Below are 22,287 nucleotides of genomic sequence, written 5' to 3' on the forward strand. Positions count from 1 at the left end.
TCTGAGCTAAGTGCTTTGACGTTGCTTTCAGTAAAATGAAAATGCGGTTACTGTTAGATCGTGTGGCTGCTTGGCACATGCCTTTGGTCTGCGTGGGCATATTGTGAGCGTGGCAAGACTGTAACTGTGCTTCAGTGTACAAATTAATGTTCATTGTATACAGTTTTTTTTTTAAATTATTATTTATCTATTTATTTATATAGAGTCTAGCCCTTGTGTCCTGGTTTTGGCCAGGATAGAGTAAATTTTCCTCCTAGTAACTGGTATGGTGCTGTGTTTTGGATTTAGGATGAGAATAATGTTGATAACATACTGATGTTTTAATTGTTGCAGAGCTGTGCTTACACTAAGCCAAGGACTTTTCAGCTTCTCACACTGCCCTGCCAGTGAGGAGGCTGGGGGCTCACCAGGAGCTGGGAGGGGACAGAACGAGGAGAGCTGACCCAAACTGGCCAAAGGGATGTCCCATACCATGTGATGTCATGCAGAGCAATTGTATGGGGTCTTGGGGTGGCTGGCCAGGGTGGGAGGGAGACCCATCTATGTCATATATGTCCCATATATGTCATATATTGTGACATCTTCCTCTGGAATTCTGCTTGTAGCCCTATGGTGATGGAAAAGCTGATGATGCGTTCTCTTAACCTCTGTTTCCTGTGTTCTGATGGGTTCCTTAGGTAACAATCTTCTCTGTTATGCTGTGCTACCATAGCTTTTTTGGAAGTCTTTGAAGAGCGACTTTGCAAAACCAGCTGTGGAGCTCCAAGTGGACTCATCACCTGGATCTTGTCCACTTGCTTCAGAAAACACCGAAGGCGTGAATAGATTGGCGAGGCATGCCTTTTACAAAAACTGCACTGATTTTTAGCCAAGATAAGGTAAGTCTTTATGACTGCTAATTCTCTTCTGTTACAGCTTTCCATCTATTCATCTGGAATGTGCTAGGGTTACTTGTCTGTAGTTTCTTGTCTTTGTGTTCATGATTTCTGAAGACAACTTCCAACCAAATTACTCTGCAATGAGTAACGATATTGCATGTTGATCATCTGTTGAGTAGTTTCTCAGGCTTGCTCTGGTGTTCAAAGACAACATAAGAAACATTCTCACTTTTCTGCTGGCACTGCAAGAGTGTGTCCTATTAGAGCTGTGCTCTCTTGTACGTGGCTCTGGGAGGGGTGCCACAGAAGGGAAGGAGATGCTGGTTTGTGGCCTCTAACTGCACATCACAGTTCTTTTCGATACTGTGTTTGCCATGGAGCCTGTTCAACATTCAGCTGGGATAAAAGTCACCATCTTTATTTCCACTACGATACTGAAAGTCCATCCTTACTGTGGTTAAATGACATTTGATGTTGCAAGTTTTGTTGTCGTTTTCATTGTAGAAAATGCTTTAAAATGTAGCAGTTATAACAGATATTCAGCATAAGCAGAGTTATTTTAGAGACATTTTATCAAACATCCTTTGAAGCTTTTATATTTTTCAGCTTCTGTCCAGAGAAATCTCTCACCGTCTTAGGCTTTTGTCCTTTCAGATTTCCCTGTTCTTTTTTTTTTTCATTTTTCTTTTTTTCAGGAGACTGTGTTCTTCCAAAAAAATTCTTTTTCCTTTCTCCTTATAAAATCTTGTGATGTGTAAGGTATGCTGGCAGTAGGTAGCTGGAAGCTCAGAATTGATCAGTATTAAGTAATGTACCAGAAGTGGAAACCTCATAGAACCTATAAGGTTTCTGTACTTTGTTCTTTTTTGCACTACATTTTTCCATCTTACAAATACTTTAACTGTTTCCATACCTATTAGTTTTTATATCCCTAAGGTATGTTTTTAATATAGATAGAAATTGCATTTCCTTGCATCAAATAAACAATTTTCATTATTCAGAGGTGATTTTCAGAATTTTTCAAAGAGTTTTTGTGGTGCATGCAATAGATCTATAGAAAATTGAAAAGAAACTTCTGCAGCACAGTGTTTGCTGTTGAGCCACAACTTTCCACTCTGTCAGCTTCAGCCCGACTTTGATCTTCCTGTTTCAGGGGAATATAGTTAGACAGCACAAACCATGCTCCACTGCCCATTTGCTAGACTCCCCTCACTTCATCACCTCAAACTTACTGGCTGGGTAGTAATCTCCTTCATAAAAGTCTTGTATTTGGAATGTTCTTCCATCTGTTTTTCTGTTGTTGTGTCCTTGCCTCCTCAGCCCTATCTAGATTAAAAATCACTTGATTTCCTAAGAAGTTTGCTTGAGAAGTACTGTAGAACAAGACCCAGGTAAACACATCCTGCAGAATTTTATCAATTTATACTTCTGTTTGTGTGTTTGTGTGTAATACATGAAACATTGTGTGTTCTTTGAAGTCGTGGTTCCTGACACAATTGGCTAGAGCCAGAGGTAGTTTGTCAGCAGACCTGAATCTCTTCTAAAAACAGGGTGCTAAAGCTGTAGTTCATATGTTCTTATTAAGTTATTTAACTTAGTGAGTAGTTACTTCTTATTAAGTTAAGTAACTCCTTTTCTCGGTTCTCCTCTCCAGGAATAGACAGTATTAACCTGTTGTTCTGAGGTGCTTTAAAACTCTGTATGGAAGGTTTTCTCAGGGCCATTGTGTCTTATTTTGTGTAGTGATGCTGTTAGCTGGGTATTTTGCAACTGTGTTGTGCCAAAATAACAAAAACCGATGGTGATATTTTTCCATTCTTAGTTGCAGAGATTTTCTTTATCATTCTCAGCTCTCATTCTCATTTGCACGTGGCATGGCTTAAGAGCTATGGTTCTTCAAGATGAAAAATAGCTACTCTGTTGAAGCCTAACATAAAAGGATATAAGGGGTGCTACAAGTACAGAGCTGAAGTAACAGATCTTAAAACTGCTGATCTCTGTAAACACTGTTTTGCAACAATTTTTAATATATAAAATGATGCACAATGAAGCTCATGAATTGATCAAATTATAGTGAGGAGTGTAAGATGACAGCATAAACTAGAGAATCCTGGTTGTACTACTTATCTTTGGCCTGACAAGATTTAATGTTGTAAATCTGTTTGTTTTATAACTAGGCCATAAAACCTTACTTCAGGCTGAAATGTAGCACAATATGATATAGTTGAAAATTTTTCATTTATAGAAAAATACATCAGTGATTTTTAAATTAAAATTGCAGCGTTTTAGAAATAATTTTTTTTTGCACTCATAACTTGCACTTTCTGGACTGGATTTATATTCTCTATAAATCAGCGATCAATCCTATTTAAAACTTGCTGTCTTGGCTTCATCAAATTCCTTCTTCGGAAAGTCTTCTATATGCACGTGTGACTTACTCTTAGAAAAGACATCTTCATACCTTTTTTAATTATGTTGGGGACCATGCTGAATCAGCATAGGAGTTTGATAAGAATAAAGTGAGTTTTGAGTTTGTTTTGGTTTTTAGAAGACTGGAAATGTTTAACGGTATCAACAACACATAATTATCAACAAAACTGAAGCAGGAATATTTATGATCCTTAGTTTCACTCTGTTGGAAGTTAGGAGATCTAATGTCAGTTTATCCCATGTTTCTTCAGAGTCTTAATATTTCATCTGATCTATTTTGTACTGACCAGTCTTTCAGACAGGAAACATGCATGTGGAGCACAACATATTCTTGAAAGTGTACATTGTCCTGCTGAATACTGTAAGTAGATCACAGTAATCTATTTTAAAATGATCTCTATATATATAAAAATAACGTGACTAGCTTAAAACATCTAGCATACATATCCTGCAGCCCTTCTCAACTGATGTAAAAACTAACAGCTCTACTTTATAATGACAAGATCCTTTTATTATTATATAATAAAATAAGAAAAGGATGGTGGCATCAGAGTACCTCCTGTGATCTGCGTCATCTCTTGCAGTCATATTAGAAATAACCTGTAAATCAATTTGACAGAGTTCCTCAATTTGAGTAATGCATGTTGGCTACATGCCCCAGTACACATGCTGAAAGGGATGTGCAAATTACCATTAGTTCAAAAGACAATTCTGTAGAATTTTTGTGAAATGAAGTGGAAGGAATGAAACACAATCAATGAAATAAGAAGCGTTAAACATCAGCTGGCAAGAGATGGGTTACAAGTAATTGTCAGTAGTAGAGCTTTGCATTCACTTTGTGTGCTGAATCATGTTTCTTTTGATGAACTTTACACCACAAGAGGAGTTTAAAGGTAAAATAGGTTATAGTTTCTTAATCTGGTCGCGGGGAGCACAGCAACAAGGAAAATGGCTCTCTTAGACCTGCTCTTCAGGTCCACACAGTATTAAAGGGGTAAACAAGGCATTTTACTGCACATTGTCACTAGAGAACCAAGGCATCTGCTGGGCAGCTGCAGCTATTGCTATGAATTTTGGAAAGAGGAAGTCATAATGGGTCATAATTGGGTTTAATTGACATGGAGTTTGGTCCCAGTTCCATGTACTGCCTCTGAGGTTGAGCTTGTTGGGCTTAGATGCTTTAAGGTAACATCTTTGTTTTAGCTTTATTTTTCTAATGACAGGCACCTTTTGTCACCTAAATTATGTTGTTTCATGCAATAACTTCTTCAAAGTAATCAATAGAGTAATTAGAGATTTAATATTTGTGAGGCAAAAGGAAAAATAATAGTGTAACTGAAATGTTCTTTATTCATAAGCCGAGTATAACCCAGTAAGACACAGTGTGAGGTTCCATATACAGAGCTAGCATTGCCCACCCCCTCGCGTTTGCCAGGCTTTAGTACTTCACAAAGAAAATGCCAAGTGTAACTTGGCTGTTTGCAGGGGCACAATTTCATACTCGTGGAAATCCTTCCACATCTCACCTCAGTGTGATCCACGATCTCTGAGATCGGTGATGGTCTTGGAACAGTGGAAGGCATAGACCGTACAGGTGTAACATTACCATCTTTTTGGCTAGTATGGCTGATACTGTAGTACCTGGTGGTGCAGCTTCTTGATTTCAGAAGTTTGGTCACGTTGTTGCAAGCCGTTGTTGCAAACTGTTGTTGCCTGTTTTTGTAGCTTGTTACCTCAGGAAGGTTGCTCCTTCAGCCTCTTACAGGATGACAACAGGCAAAACAAAACGCAACCCCTCTAGCCTTAGTTGGTCTTCTTCATTGAGAACGCGTTGCTATAAACAGTCATTTTTTGATGAACTTTGCCCTTCTTCCCCCACCTCTGTTTAAAAACCAGCAGTTTGATATCACAGCAGAAAATTCACATTAATATCGAAAAGAATTTTCACTACCATTTTCATATTAACATGAATGTAAAGTTAGCTAGATCTGCACATGGGACCATTCTTGCTGTTAAAGGCTTTATGCTGGAACGGAGCTCAAAATTTTTAAAAGAAATGCAACATTTCCAGATCAAATATTAATTACATGCTATATAGAATCATATTTTTCAAACAAATCCTATAAATAAAAAGCTAGGCCTTTCAAACCATCAGCAATATTAATTCTGGATTTGAAAGATTATGAAAGATCAACAACCACAGAACTGTGAATTAGAAAAATACTGGCCTAGGTTGCATAAAAACCTCCATTAAATAAATACTGTAAGTTTTCACTATGAAAATTCAGTGGTGTTGTACTTTAAAAAATCATAATGAATTAACCATCCCATTAATGATACTCAAATTGCTTTTCACAAGTCACATACACACACAGGAAGTTAGATGGCCAAAAAAGGCTATACTGGATTAATACACAGTTCAATGGAAAGCACTCGATATACTCCTTCATAACTTCCTGACTGTTGTTGCAGTTATCAGCTGCAAATTCTGTTACCCTTCTCCTCTAGGTTGTCTTGCTGTCCCAGGAGGTCCAACACACTGACGGCTGATACAGGAGGTGATTGTGATTGCGGTCTTGTGCGCTCATCCCTCAGACCACTGGTTTAATCTCGGGGTGATTTACAGTAAGTGGTTCTGGTTTCCAGTCTGGTTGGAAAAAGTGAATATTGAATGTCCGTGCCCAGTTCTCAAACACTCGTTTCTCTGTGATGAAACGATGATGACTGCCCTTTCGTCCCCGCTCATGTGAAATGTACATTGTGCACTCGTCGGGTCCCAAAGGTTCATAATAATGATAAGGTACTGAAAGATGATTAGGATCCCTGTGGGAGAAAGAAAATAGATGGAAGCCCCAGATGTTCTTCTTTACTGATTGAAAAGATATTATCTTTAATAAGCTGATGGGCTCAAATCCACTTTTACTCCCAGCTAAACCATATTTCTAGGTATCTGCATTTTTCTTGAATATTTAATACATCAGAATGTGACAAAGGCTTTTCCTTTGCTCCTTCTTTTAATCTCTTCCTCCCAGTTAAACAAAAGACAGCAGTAGCTCAGAAACAAGGGAGAGTGCTGCAGGGCTGTGTTACTACTCTGAAATTTGAGGCAAACTGCTTAAGAGATTTATATCTTGATAGTGATTTGTAAAAAGCTTTGGAGAGGTATTTACTGAAATGGCGGAAGAAAGGGAAGGGAAAGTTAGAGGGGAGGTGGTTATCTGTGTCACTGCAGTTCAGTTGAACACTCGCAGGTGCACCAGGATGTGAGCACACAACTTCAACGAGCACATCTGCATGCCAGGTCACTGATACAGCCCACTGCTGCTGGCCTTACAATCAAACATCAAACGCACAGGTGAGTTATTTTGGATTTTATAATGGCACCTTTCACATATCCAAGCTAAAAACTAAAGTCATTCACCCACAGTACCCTTCTGCCCTTGTGAGCCCATCAGTGTTAACCAGTAGGAGATGCTGTACTCATGTGGTGACACGTAGGTTATGCTGAAGACCCATTAGATAGGTAGGATAAAAATTATTTCAACAGTTTTAACATCAATGTTTTGGTGTTGCATTCTGTAAAAGACACATATGTATTATGTTTATAATGTAGTAAGCCACAATGGTTCATTCTTTTCTGTCTTATTCTCTATAGTAAACTATACCCATTATGTTTTGCTTTGAGCACAGGCTGACAGGACCTCATCCAACTGTCTCTGTCATTAACTCAAAGAGAGATAACTGTCCCTGACAGAATGACCCAGTTGTACCTATCTCCGCAGTTACTACCAAGAAAATATTTTGTAGCGGCAGAAAAAAAAATAACAAAAAGTTGATCAAAACACTGCCATTTAGTAAAGCCTTGGAACTGCTCTATATTAAAACCTGAGCTGAGTAAGAACCACCGTACAGAGCAAAAATTCAGAGCTGTCATGGAGATTCAGGGCTGTCAGCTCTAATATTGAGTTGATTATTTTCATTTTTAAGAGCTAATATTTAAGCTCAATTTCAATTGAATGCATCCACAATCTGTCAGCGTTCTGTCTTGGTCATTATTTTTACTATGTAATTCTGTCACCTACGCAGTTCTCTAATTCTTCTTATTTTATCATTATCCACATTGTATATGCAGTGGTAATGTATGATATTACTGCTGTTTTCCATTTGTACTGTAGATTAATGTTTTAATTCAATCAATCTAGCTTCCTAGTAACACAACAGGGTGATCAATCTTACAACAACAGAATAACAATAAAATTACATTTTTGGAATAAGATGGATTCTAAATTTGCTGTATATATTCTCACTGGAATACATAGAAGAGTGAAAAATCTTTTAATACCTCACTTACAGAATGTGTATCTTTAATGTAAAAAAATACACTTTTATATATATTTAATACATTCTTTTTAGCTTTCACTATTAGATCTCAATCTTCAATTACATTTTCTTATAGTTCTTTTTTTATATATTGGAGCTTTTATTATAATTTCTTAAATTAATCATTTGTTTGCTTACTGTAAATCTAACAAGATACATTTGGATGTGATTTATGCTTTCTTAAGAACTACCGAACAAACCAGCATCTGCCTCTCATTTAGACTGTTCTTTTCCACACTGTAGCTGGATTTTACTCTTGTGTTCTCAAGGGTAAACCTATATTGCTTGGTGGAAATTTACGGCTTTAAAATTAGGATTAGTAAAGTTGAAATCTTATTTTGAACTGACTTTGAATAAATGCAGTCACAATGGAAATAAGTTAACTGCTAAGGCCCCAGTACTGCACGGAGACCCTGTTAAGGCTGCTGGCCCTGATGCCTCTTCACAGATTTAGTTACTGTTCCCCCCTTGTTGTGTTTTTTTCTTTTTTTTTTTTTTTCAGGCCTGAGTTGGATTTGCAGAACATGAACTAGAAGAGCAAAAAAGCAGGAAATAACTCTTTTTGCGTCCCATCCCTATTCCTTTGCTGTACACTGAAATTAACAATGGCTTGTTGTGAGAACTTTGGAATCAGATTTGCCTCAGAGGATCTAAAGGAATGCCTTCTCCCTGGCTCTGATGATGTAGTATTTACCTAGGGTTACACTTTTCCTAGTCCCTCTTTGAAGCAACATTTTGAAGCCTGTTCCTTACAGTAAGTGCTTTCTTATCAATATTCTACCAATGGATTTCTTTAGCAAAGGATTTCCCTTTTGAAGACAGGGATTCCACGTTACATTAAAATTCCGAAGTTAAAACTAGAATATCCCAAGTGGATACTGAAGTATCCTCCCAGGTACCCCTTAGCTTCAGGCTGTAGTGGGTCGCTGTATTTTGTGCGCTGCCCGATGGGTGCTGTCAGGAGTTGCGTGCAGGCTCATGGGCTGAACCAGAGGCAAATTCTAATACAGAGCCCAAAATGCTGATGGCTTTAACCAGCTCCAGGATTACCCTGCAGCAGATTGAGGTTTTTGAGGCTAAAAGTCCAAATGTGTTTGGCTTTATGAACACTGAAAGGCAGTTACGTACTTAGCACTTTTTGTCTGAAGTTTTTTCCCCGTTGTGGGAGTTCTGGATTCCCCCCGATTTCATGCTAGTAAGGTTTGGATTTGTATGCTGGCTTGGGTAACTACACCATAGCCGAAATTAACTGTACTGTGTTATCTTCTAACTCTGCAATTAGCTTGTGTCACCAGCGAATGAAATGCATGAGTAATTTCTATACGGAAATTGCTTGCCACCTCATTTATTAACATTAAAACAGATGCTGTTTTATCACTGACTGATACTGGACATTAATCAGTATTTTGTCAGACTTCACATGCATATTAATATCACAGCTGGGAGGAATCTAGGGAAGATCCTTTGTAAAATATACTCTACTTCCTGCCTAATAGCCTGCCAGCACAGCAACAGTGTAAGTGCTTGTACCCAATGTCAGTCATCTACTGTTTGCCACTTCAGTGCACATTTTCCCACAGATGGTATCCACCCACAGTGAAAGCTGAAAATACAGCAACCAGTGTTTGCCTCAGAAGAAACAAGACAGAAAAACACGGCCATCCCATTCCATGTTCTGGTCAGCCTCTCCCTTTACATACAGAGTGATCAACCTACTAAAGCTATATGAACTTAACTTGCAGTGTCAAGAAATTCCTGTTTTCAAGGGTAAGATGTAATTAACACGTTGAGTGATGGGCAGCATGCTATGACAATACTATGAAGGTTTCTGGATAACTTTTTGCCTTTTATTCCTAGGATCCCATTTCCTTGACAGTTTTCCAAACCATTGTTATTAAGGTAATGAGGTGAAATGTGTGTATAACAACTAAAAGGCATGGCTACCTCCCATACAGTTTATACAATCCTATGAGCATCAAGCCCTCCATAAGCCCCAGCAAATCTAACTAGCAACAACTGCTTCTTTGCACTTGATTTAAAGCAGTTGAAAATGGAGAGAGGGAGGTAAGAAAACACTAGATTTAAAAGCTGTACCCAAAGGAATAAATTAAAGGATTTCAAATGCCAATTTTCAGGCAAATTATCGCAGATGGGAAATGGCCTGGCAGTCAAATGAGGATTCTTCATAGGAAAATGATCTGGTTCCATAATTGGAAGAAAAAATACTCCTATCAGTTAAAGTAAGGCTCAGAATTAAGCTTTAAGTTTCTGTGAGTTCCAGAAGGCCCATGAAGGCAGGGAGGTAAGAGAGGGGAGGTTAAAGAGGGTTCTTCAACACCTTGAATTTTCCTTGTGTGTGAAAACCCAGAGATACCTACAAGGACCCAACCTGCTGCAGCTAATCCGACAGACAGGGCTTGGCATTATTACAAAATGCATTAAGATTTGTCTGTGTCCTTCCCACATATGCTGCTGAGCAGCCACAAAGAAAAGCAGCAGCACTGCAGCTCCTTCAGGAATTGTGGTGCTATCTGAGCTCCACAATCTGGCTGCTGATGGAGGGAGAGTGGCAAGAGGAAACCTCGATGTCCCAGTCAGGGGTGAGTCCTTCCATGTGCATACAGCAGATTGCTGAAGGCTGCTTAGGGAGGGAAACCTTTCCTACCTGGGGCACTAGTTTTCACTCCAGTAAAGGCCAGGAGTGGGTTCCTGGGCACTGAAAGAAATATAGCAAGATGACTGGTTTGGTGGCAGAGAGCGAGAGGTGCACACTCTCCAAAACATTTGTAATGCGCATGCAAACACAGGCTTTCATCTTATTCTAGAATGTGCAAGACAGATGTATGTAACAGCACGAGAGCAGTATCAAAGCCATTAACCCTTAGAGCAGTGTAAATCTGTAGCCAAGTAAAGGGATTCGATATTACATAGAGCTTTGCTGCATGGTACTAGGAATTTATAATAATCAGGTCACCAATTCCAGTTCAACTATAAAATCAATGTCCAGTGAAAGTAAATAGAAATGAATCTAAAACACGTTGTTGCAATTAATAGTGACAAATCTTTTTAGTCTCTAGTGCAGACTGCTTCACTAGACTATTTTTCCTGCATGGGTGGAAAGCAATTTGGTTAATGATCTTAAGCTAATAATTTGTAGCAGATTCAACAGTATGATATTCATGATACCTTTGAGGTGTCCTTCACGTTACAGATGTGATACTAATTTAATTCCACAATAGTGATCACCCACACTCATTACTTACTCCAGAGATTAAAACTTAAAAAATAATGGGTATCTGCTGGAGTTGTAAATCTGGTGATATTACATTTGAGTAGAAACCAGAATACTTATAAATATATTTTAAATCTTAATGGTTCTTCAGCTGCACAGCAAATAAGATACACTTTGACCTATACCATTTCATACATACATGAGAGAAGTAGGGTGATTTTTGTTGCCTCTTTTATAATTTTTTTTGACGTGGTAGATGTGTGTTTTGTCTGAGTGCAAAGCAGGGAAATGTGGCTTAAAGTACAGCTGTTTACAGACTATTTCTTTCTTTATGCTGTTTTGGTTTGTTGTCTTATTTCTTTGAAAGGAAGCACTGTTTAATGAGCGGCTGAAGAGCAAACTAAGTTTAACTTCATTTATAGCAACAGGTTCATTTCACAGATCTTCATGGATAGCATCTTCTAGGCATGGAAACTACAAATTTCCCCTTCGTTGTCTGGGGAATAAACCACTTAAGTAAGCACATTTTATATTATTTTGATTAAGAAATGACCTTCTAGCATTTTTATGACCAAGTGAGCCTTTAGATTATGATTTGTTATCCAGGCTATAAGCATTATTACATTTATTGACAATAGAATTGATCGCAGCACTTAAATGTTATAATTTAATATTACATCCATTTGATTTCAGGGTGTCAATTCCGTGAAAGCCTTTTGTATGGTCTCAGTTACAATTTTAGTCTCTCTCAAAGAGATGATTTTGTTTGTTTGTTTTTAAAACCAAGCATATGCACCTAAACTAATCTGATTTTGACAAGTAAGGAAGCTGGCCTGAAAAGTTAGCAATTCAATGTAAAGCAGTGCTCACTCCTAACTTCTCCATTTTTAGATCGCTTATTTAAGAATTACTTCCATGTGCCACTGGAATGCAGCCACTTCTGCAGTAAGATAGACCAGCCACTTACAGCGATGCCAGGGACATAACCATTTCAGAACAGAAACTGAAGAAGTGTGTCTTGGCAAAACGAAATGACAGGGGAACTGAAACGCTGTGCTATGGAAGGTATTTATGTTGCCTGGAATATCGGATCTAGTTTGTTATTTTCCTTGGAGAATTCATGATGAAATCTGGCAGTACATCACAGCATTTATCATCTGTATTTTGTTATAATTTGTAGAAATTCTCACAAAGTGGAATTTAGTGTTGACATTTTATACTATAATTTCTTCAGGGATTTCGACTATTTTGTGCCCAGGATAAATGCAGATTTTTGAATGATCCTTTTTAGTGCTCAAAAGAAAGTCAAAGCACTCCAATTCTTTGTGATAGATGAGCTAACCTGTCACTACAACAGTTCTCTCCCCTTTCCCCTGAAAGGCATCTTGAATTAGTCAATGAACCAAACTTCAGTGAGATTATTACATTTGCAACAAAATTCAGGCAAGTACCTCTCAGTGAGAGGGCCTTGTGAGCAGGGGTTGAAACGTTGCACTGATGCCACGTTCCAGACTCTGACTACCAGCTCCGTGCATTGCTGGATCGATCACTTGGCAGTGCAGCTGGCCTCAGGCCTAGGCGGGTGGGCACACAACCACATTTTTCAGAAGGCCAGAGTACTAGGCCTAGTTATAGATGGACAGATGATACTTAAATCAGTGTAAAGACTGTTGGTGTAAAACACATCTGTATGAGCTTATACCAGGTTAGTACTTTGCATCATGTGAATAACGAGGGAAGGGGAGGTCTGTTTCCCTACCTCTGTGACCCCTAGTAGGAAACCCTAACTGGCACCTCGGGTCTGGGGCCTGAATAGGGCTGGGCATGACGTAGCTGGAAAATCTGCACAAGCTGTTACTGTGTACAACAGCGTGAAGGGGGTCACAGCTCCCACTGACAGAATGTGTGTGCTCTTTCCACCACTTGTAGCCCACACCCTGCATGACCAAAATGGGTGATTACAGGGCTGATTATCTAGTCTGCAGGCCCAAATTCTGAGGTGGTTCTGTTGTTGTTGTTTGTTTTGATTTTGGTTGGTCGGTTGTTTTTGGTGGGGATTATTTAGGAAAACAGTTAATTGGCAGACTGGGATGTATGTGGTATAGGTACAATGAGCTTAACTTTAGTTGTATAGAAAGTTAGTTTAGAAACTAGTCACTGTAATAACTCCATTTCTCTATTAATTGTGGCGGGAACCTTTAAAAACAAGTTAGAAGTAATATTTTCCAGTATTCCTTTTTTCAGATTAATTTCATGCCAATTATTGCATTACTTTTAGCTGATAAATATTCAGAGACTAAAAGAAACCAACAAGATGGATTAATTCTCCCACACTACAAACAAATTTTTTTTTAATATTTTATATAACATAATTAAATGCTGTTTGTTGCTTTCAGAATCAGATCTTGGGACATGTTAATTAATTGCTTTAAGAGGACGGAAAACATGTTTCAGAGAAAAAGTTAAAGACTCAGATATTTATCTGTAGTGTTCAACCTTGTTGACTAATAATGGTTCCAAAATAAATCCTACCTGCAGAAATCCGGTGGCACCATGCCATAAACATTTATCCTGTCACAGAGCTCTAATGCGATAGTCATTGTGAACCAGCCCGTGCTAAGCCAAGTGTTGGATATCTTCCTGAAAGCAAAAACATAATTAAGTTTCTAGGCTGCCAAATAATTCTTGAGATATCTGAAACAATTTCTGGGCATTTCTTTCATTCTTGTGAAAGGTTATGAAAATTGGGCAACCAAGACTCGCTTGCTCATTCATCTTTTAACGATTTTACTAGTGTCTTCTGTCAGTGGACTAATTACACAGAAACTGCCATTGCTGTAATTAATTTTGGGCACAGCAATGTTAATATTTAGCTGACCTTTTGGTAAGTTTACCTTAAGTTACTGAAACTTCATGTCCTATATTTATATTCTTCTGCTAGTAATGTACTGGGAAAACACCACCCATCGGTAATCACTTAATGGAATTTGTACACTAAATAGTCAGGAAGACATCACAGGGGATAAAGAGGACTGCTTAAAATGCTACGTGCCATGGCATACAGCGCCTGTCTGCCGCAGTAAGTGATGGCCTCAAGTGCTTGGTCTCATCACCTTTCCTCACACCTTGGTCCACGGTTTGGTTTCTAGAAGCTCCCAGCCCCTCACCATGACTGCTGGCAGGAAACTTTGTTGGCTGCAGCTATGCCCTGGGAAACCTTCACCTAGGGCCTGCCCCCCCCCCCCCCCCCCGCCTCTCCCGAGTCCCATTCCCTCCTGGTGGGCCCTTTTGAATTTGACTGCCAAGTGCTGCAAGGGAGCCCTCCAAGGCAGTTCCTTTCCTGGCCTTGTCTGCAGGTTGGGAGACATCTTTTAAAAGAAGCACAAACTGATCCCAGCATTATTTATGCAAAATTAGCCCATATCTTCACGTAATCTCTCACAGATCTATGAGATTTACAACCTGTGCTTAAATTGCACTGTATCATGGGTTCTTACCTGCAAAATGGCATCAGTAATGCTGCTTCTTTCTAGCACTTGCTCATCACTGCTGTTCATTGTGTAAGAGCTGGCTGCTACAATGGTTACGGGTTGGCTGGCATATGCACTGAAAGCCCCGATCCTGTGTTAAGTTCCTGCACTGTCCCTATGCCTGGGGAGAGCTGGCTGTCTTGGAATGGGAGGACCAAGGACATGCCGGTGAGGAGCACATCTTAAAGATGCAATTGCATATTTAGGGACAGCCCTGCAGGACCAAGTCAGGCACCTCTGTTAGAAATGGGGTCACAGTCCTCAGCTCTCTTCTGGAGGTGGGTATTTGTCCCTGATGCAATGCATTCACAGGTCTCCTTTGAAATACTACTGAAGAAGGAAAGAGCAGGTCTCCCTGATGGCTACTTACTCATCTAGAAAAGTCGTGCAGGAAGAAGTTCAAACTCAGCAGCGTTTCAAAAAGATGGGCTTCGATTCCTGACTTCAGACTGTCACAGTGACCGGTGAGTCTCTTTCCATCTCTTACTCAAGCTGAGGCATTGCAAGAGCTAAGTGTGCAGGCTTGTGTCAGGTAAAACGTTGTGAGCCTTTAAGGTTTGAGGAGTGCCTTGTACTGAGGTCTCCTGTTTCCTCAGTGAATTAAGACTATTGCAAATTAACAAAAGAAGTGGTGGTATCCATGTCTACTGTTAAAAGGGCACTTCTAAACATAAGGGTATTCTTTAAACAGAAATGCCTAGAGGATGCTGGGGAGCCTGTGTACTTTGCCCTGTCCTTTGCTGGTTACCTGGTAATGTGTAAGCTTCCAGAATGTATGCCTTTACTGCTCCTGATGTGCAGGCTTTCAGGCTAAGCTAGCATTTGGAGAATAACTCATTTAAGCATCTCATTAGTTCCGATTATGGGGCTTTATTCTTATCTGCATTTGCACTTAAGCTTTTTTTTTTTTTGGCGGGGGGAGGAGAGGGAAGAGGAGGACAATTTATCACAATGTAGTAGCTGGGTCATGAGCTCAGCAGAGGCCTTCAGGCCTGGCAACAATACAAAACAGTAAATAATTTCTGGCTCAAAATTATTAGGGAAGGGACGGGTAAGGAAAAGCCTAAAAAATTGCTTTCCTGCCACTTGAGAGTTTCTGAGCTTATGAATCACCAGGTAATTTAGGAACATACTCAGGCTAGTATTTTGGAGCTTGAACAAGGCGTTGTTCTAGGTGCCTAAGACCTTGCATCCAGAACTGAGGGAGCATTGCACTTAGACCACGACCTAGGCTCTGCACACATCAGAAAGCTAGCTAGACTGTCTGCTGGGTTAGTTTTCTTTTTGCTTACACACACTTATTTTGCAATTTAGTGTTTTCAGTAAAGCGGAGAATAACTGAATTTAAGTAAGCTAAAAAGCCAAACAATAGAATAAAGATTTAAAAGCATACTCAAGTACTACTTTGGCCTCTTTAAATACCATGTCTGTAGGACAGCAATACAGAAACAGGGTTACAATGTCTTGCCTTTTCATAAACGATCTGAACAAGATTCCAACAAAAGAATACTGTTTTTATACCTAATCAGCTGTAATGAAAGAATATGAAGAACTGTCATGTGCTTATTAGGGGAAATTATCAGATATTCTTTTATATGATGAACTAACACACTGTGCTGATAATTCTGTAGTGCACACTAAATTACAATTAAAGGCCTTTCTGCTCCACCAAAATCTCATTTATAATCTCTATGGAAATACTCTTCCTGCAGTTATTTCATTTATGCTTCCTTTATCTAATTACTATAATATTGGTTCTGAATCATATTTTCTTAATGTACCCTTATTCAATTATAAAGTTATTTTCAAGTACAGTTACTTTATAATACCAAGTATATTGCTCTGCAGCCTTTGTCATTCACTGTAATATTTAATTGGCAATGTTTTCTGAAGTTTTTCCTTCTTTTCAAAATCAGCTTTTTATTGTAAAGCACAATATATCCAATTACGTTTTTTCTCATCATTTTCAAGACAGAAAGGAATGGTTTGATTATTGCACCCTTGCAATCAGATTTCTCTCTCCTTTTGTTTTTTTTGCAGGCACTGATGGTGAGAGCTCAGCAGAAACCTCCCAGGGAACAGCATCATCCTGGGCACAATGTTCTGCTCCTGCCGCCACAGCTACATAAGTGTTCTTCCCTTATAAAGTCTTTCCTACCCCTGTTTCTTTTCATCTTTCCCTCTTTTCCTGTGCTGCCTATTCATTTATTTCCATCTCCCATTTTAACCTTCTTAGTCCTTCAAGTATGCTGTATGTAGCCTCTAAAGCAGTGGCTCCTATACAGCAAAGCCTACAATTTCTTAAATGCAACAGGCGCTGCTCACGAACGAGGCTGAGTTTTGATAGATCCAAGTGCCATTATTCATGCTGGGAGTTCAGGGTGCCCACGACTGAGCCCACTATAAACTTGTTATAACATCATTAATGTCTCAAGGAGTCTGAGTTTCAGGAGCCAAGACTGGGCCTGGTGCCTGTGCAGAAAAAGAAATGCTTTCATCCCATGCTTAGCTGTAGGCCGCCGCCTGCTCCAGATCGGTAATACAGAATTAGAAAGCAGCAGCACAGCAAGAGTCAGGAAAGGAACGGGACCCCAGCTCCTCATGGCAGAACCGGCCAGCTCTTCCTCAAAACTTGGGACTGCGAGCAGTCCCACAGTGAGTCAGCTGGGGCAGAAGGAGGCAGTGTGCATGCCTTGGCTGCAGCCTCTGACCCCTGGGGCTGGTGGTAGCCATTTACAGCTTTACCACAGCTTTGTGAATTTTAATGCCTTTGTAAATACTGGCCATACAGATAATCCTTTGCATTTTTCTTGCTTAATTCCCACAGATTATAACCTTCTCACTTTGCTCGGCTCTGAGTGAACAACTCTGGCAGAAAATCACAAGCACTGTTTTGGGGATGAAGAGGAAAGGACCTTTAACAGTAAGAAACTGAACAAGTTACTGCGTGCTTTAGTGTTAATGTGAGCCAGTCAAGTATTTGGATACTTAGTTTGATCCACTGTAACTGAACTGTGCTCTGCAAGCAAAGCACGTGGGATATGAGAAAAGACAGCAAACGCCAACCAAAGATGCAGTCGCCATCAGCTAATAGGATACAAGGGTTTCCTGTGCCACTGGCTCCGCCTCTGTTGTACAGCCCCGAAGACAAGTCTGTGCCCTCGAGCCCTCTGTCCACAGAGGATTGGCTTCAGGCTGTGGTGTATATGTTTTTGTAAAGTTAGAGAATTTTACCATGAGTTACTGCACAATAAGCCCACCTCTTCATTTGTACCGAAGTGGGGACCCTATTCCATTTTTTACAGCTGCATATTTAATATGTAAAAAAATAGGAGTTCATTAACAATAAATGTGTTTCTCTCTAGGAAGTCTTTGGCTTAAATGCCCATTTTCAAACATTATATATGAAAATACTCAAGTCCTGCAGTGGGTCACTTATTAAAAATTTGATTTGAAGATCAGCCTACAAGTCATAAACAGTCTCATAAAGATGTAACTATTGTAATAACTTTCCTTTTCCCAGTTGGAAATATAAGATGAACTCCTCTGAAGCACCTAATGTATGACTAATGTTTATTTGTATTACAAGAAGCTTTACAGCAGCAATGTTCCAAGAAAGCTTAAATTCAATAAACAGCTATTATAATTCATAGAAGGGTGACATTTCCTCTGTAAGAAAACATAACCTATCCATTCTGATTTTTCAGAATCAAAAAAAAAAAAGGAAACTTTCAGGTATATTACCCCAAAGTGAGATTTAAACAGCTCCTAACTCCTTGGCTATATATACAGTACAGCCAGACTCTGGTATTCTAAGTTGATGCGGCAATACTCCACAAAAATTATTTTGATGCATAATTTTTCCTTACATTACAAGTGATGTTATTTGGCCTGTTATACCATATTACAACTCATGCAGCAGAGGATTTAATGGGTGTGATAGTCCCTCTGAGCAGATCTGAAATTGGTACATATAAACTACATTATTTTTCTACTGTATGACTTCCCCCAAATGTATCCACATAAATTTTCTCACCTGTCTTTCCCAGTTTCTCGTTTAAAAAGGTCATCAAATTGAAGCATCTTGTGGCGAGAAATCATATATGCTTTTAATTGAGGCAGTATCTGATTCATCAGCTGCAGGTTGTTATATACCAAGCCTTTACCATCTCTCCTCATGTAGCTGCTAGGACCCCAGAAGATAAACACGGCACCGTGGCTCATATTTAAGAGTTCGTTGCGATTTCGCAAAATCCTCTGAATACTGGAGTGTGCAATGACTCGAAGGCTCGTTTTGTTTCCAACATCTTTTCCATAACCTCGAGTAGGTGCATCATTCATTCGTATTACGCACTCTGTCTCGTCGATTCTGTCACCTTGTTTACTTCCCAGAAGGTGTCCAGAACTGGTTACCAATGCACAGCTCTTGCAATGCATTTTTAAAGGCTGCAAAGACATATATACTCGAAATTAGCTGTGAACACCTTCCCATTCACTACATGATAACTCTAACTAGTATTTTACATATACATGGAATATTTTGCAACAAAAATCTCAGAGGACTTTATATAAATCTCTCTCAGCATTCTTCCCAAATAACTGGGAACATATTACCTGAACCTTTTATAGAGGGGGAAAAAATGTGTGTAACCCTTAAAGTTCTTCCGTGGAATTGAATCCACTGTTTAAATCCTCCTTTCCACTGCTGTTTAACCTTCATGTATAGTAATGACAATGGCTTCTAAACTCTTTACAGCTGCATAGCATTGTACTTCTACTTGCTATAAATGAGCTCTAATTGGAGTATTTCTGATTTCTCCTCTTCCAATTTTTGCAGGAAATAAGTAAGTCCTGGTAAGCACAAATGTGAATAGCTTTTATCCTAGGGTCAGGACATTTTGCTAAGGGAAGAGAATTATACCTTGGTCTAATCCTTCCGCACCATTTCCAAATCAGTGCCATAACCACCGCACTGCTCTCATGCTTCTGTTGTGGTTCCACAGTCAGAGCTGGTCATTAACGTCTGCATATCTTTTACATGACAGTGAGGCAGCGCACTGAACTTTTCCTAGCTTGTCAGGTCACGTTTAAAAGTTAAACAATAAAATGGAACAGGAGGTGCCTGTTCAGTGAGTGTCTGACCTAATAGAAGTGCGAGACTAAAACAAGCTTTCATGAAAATGCATTATAAACCATACTACTGAATTAAATAAATACATACATACATAAATAAATATATAAACAAGAGGAGTATGTAAGTTTATCTGCTGCCCAGCATGAGAACTGAAAAGTAGCAAAGGGTTAACAGAATCCCCGAAGTGCTGATTTCCAACAATACAGCAAACAAAGGTGAAGAATGTTTGAAGGCGTGCCTCCGTGATCCTCTATGAAACTGTATCTTGCAGCATCTAAGGCCAGTAAGACCAAATTACAGACCATACAGATTGTGCACCCTATGCTGGTAGAAGGCAGTAGCCTGACTTGCTGTCCTGACTTGGCATGCTCGTGTTTCTTGCCAGAAGAGACAAAACAAACAAACAAACCAAACCAAAACAAACAAACAAAAAAACACAACTGAACTATGGTTACTGAGATTATAGTTAATGATGAAAATAAAGATAATAGACAGCCTCAGGGAACAAGCTCAGTCAATCAAAATGACTGCGAACCAAAAAGACTGGGGTTCTAACACCTTCCTGGTGAGTACTAGATTTGTTTAATTCCAGAGGCTCCAAGTCAGACACGCAACACGCTGGGAGCAGTCATCCCCTGCACTAGGCGCTGGCCTGACCCAGCACTACGTGTTGGCTCTGAGTTCTACCAACCTAAATCCACCCCTGACAGCCCAGGCTTCAGCACCTCTCCAGATCAGATCCCGGGGCTCTCCATGGCAGCTCGTTGTTTGTGCCACTACAAACAAAGCTCGCGTGTCGCCAGGTGTACACCTGATGGATTTATAGATGAGGAGCAGTTCGTACAGTGGCATGTAATTATACTTAGTATCGACCACATACATATAGGCAATAAATAATTAAATCAGTGTGCTATGGTGCACAGCTGAAAAAACTCTAAAGGTCAAAACAAGACAAGAGCCTAGGTCTGAGATCATCAATGCCCTGTTTGCAAATACTTCAGCATCCAGTATTTGAAGGAGTTGCTTTATTTAAGTAACGTTTTTAATTCTGAAGGAAATAAGGGGTTGTAGTTTGAGCTTGTTTTCTATGAGAATAGCTAATGCATGATTAATTTAAAAAAAAAACAAAACAAAAAAACAAAAAAAGACAAAAATAACTAAATTATACCATTTCTTTAGCAATACAACCAGTAAGCGTTGGGTCTCCATCTCCCCAAACAACAACATCCTTTTTCTTTCACATACATGGACTGTAATCCAGAGCTAATGATATGAGTAGAAATGTTTATGCTTTTGTGAACCAAGGTTTCTAATGCAGTATTTACATGCATTTTCCTTCAAGCTTTCATCTGACACTTTGATAAATTACCTAGGAAAAGGCTCTAAGGTGAACTAGCTTCTCCACCATCATGCATGGGAAAGCAAGATGAAGTGCTAATGAGGTTAAAGGAAATATAGTCGGCACCAGTGTTAATCACATGGGTTTGAATATCCACATTGCGAGACATTTTCTAAAACAATATCTGCTGGTTTCTGGCCTACACGTTACTCATTTCTTTTAAAAGTCTGCCAGAGAATGTCACTTGTGAGGAAACGAGGGTAACCACAGTGAAGCTGTTGAAACATTTTTTTTGTGGGGTGAGGAGGGAAATGTCAACATTTGCTAGATGATGCACATTAACACTCCCAAAACATCTGTCCCACATCTTGTTTGAAAATGGTTCCTTTTGGGAAAAGATCTTTGGACTGAAGCATTCAGGTATTACCCAGCTAATGCTTCAATGATGCATGGGGGCTGATAACTTGCGCCTGCTCCGGGCAAGTCATTTACACTCACCTCACTGAGTCTTTCAGTCCGAATCTACAAAACTCATACCTAAAATTGTCAGGGGAATTCACAGCCAACAGTCACAACATTCTCATACCAGTTGTCTCTAAGGCCCTGACAATATTGAAAGCAAGGCGAAAAACCTGTTGGCTGTAATATCATTGGGAAGGCAGTGGTTGCACCAGAAATGTCATCTACTTAAGCAATAATAATGGAGGCACAAGGCATTGCTTTGGGATTGATGACCAGCTGGGAAAAGTTGATGGCCTGAGAATAACCAGGGGCCATTAAGCCAGAAGAACATTAAGTCCACAGAAAGCTCTCTGCTAAGGTAATTATTACAGTGATATGTGGAAAAAAAAGCAAGCCAAAAAAAGCAAACCCATGACATACGAGTTATATTTTAGGTAGGCAATGCAACCCTTACTTCATTAATCTTGCTTCAAAATGCCCAGAAAAGTGAGAGGTAGGTGAGTTTTATGGCACCTCCATTAGCTACCTTGAAACATAACACAGAACGCATGTAAAAGCTGCTGCCATTTAATGGCGCCCACTGTCACCAGCAATAAGCAGCTACGTTTTCACGTGTACCTGAAGTACACCGACAGCGCCTTGCACACAGAGCACGTGGCCACCTCTACAGCACAAGTCAGTCGTGTCAACACGCTGGGCACTTAGTGAATGAGCCAAGTAGCAGCCAAACAAACTGCCTCAATTTTCTCTCTTACTTCCAGTCAACCAAAAATACACAGGGAGAGAGGGGAAAAGGAGATTACAAGAAAGAAAGATGACTGTGCTAGTACCCCAGGAGCTGGCAAAATGAGCCGGTGCTTTTCCCTGATAGAAGGGCTGTCCCCAGTGAAAGAAAGGTGCAG

General features: G+C 39.6%; 1 protein-coding gene and 1 long non-coding RNA gene across 3 annotated transcripts in view; one reads left to right on the forward strand and one right to left on the reverse strand.

Moving 5' to 3' along the window:
* The first annotated feature begins 884 nt into the window (after positions 1–884).
* On the forward strand, positions 885–18,100 carry LOC310903364. Its single transcript, XR_014587481.1, has 7 exons — positions 885–3,669; positions 5,817–5,933; positions 6,560–6,663; positions 8,191–11,985; positions 13,862–13,999; positions 14,763–14,914; positions 16,491–18,100. It is a non-coding gene; the product is annotated as an uncharacterized lncRNA (long non-coding RNA).
* ST6GALNAC5 (ST6 N-acetylgalactosaminide alpha-2,6-sialyltransferase 5) overlaps positions 4,641–22,287 on the reverse strand; it is a 72,625-nt gene continuing 54,978 nt past the window's right edge. For both annotated transcript variants that reach the window (XM_083846524.1, XM_083846525.1), the window contains exons 3-5: positions 18,487–18,896; positions 13,453–13,560; positions 4,641–6,131 (exon numbers count right to left, since the gene is read on the reverse strand). In XM_083846524.1, coding sequence (XP_083702650.1) covers positions 5,900–6,131; positions 13,453–13,560; positions 18,487–18,896 — 750 coding nt within the window. In that variant the 3' untranslated portion in view covers positions 4,641–5,899. The remainder of the gene's footprint in view (positions 6,132–13,452; positions 13,561–18,486; positions 18,897–22,287) is intronic.

Source organism: Anser anser (assembly GCF_964211835.1).
Source record: "Anser anser genome assembly, chromosome: 8".
Classification (NCBI taxonomy): Eukaryota; Metazoa; Chordata; class Aves; order Anseriformes; family Anatidae; genus Anser; species Anser anser.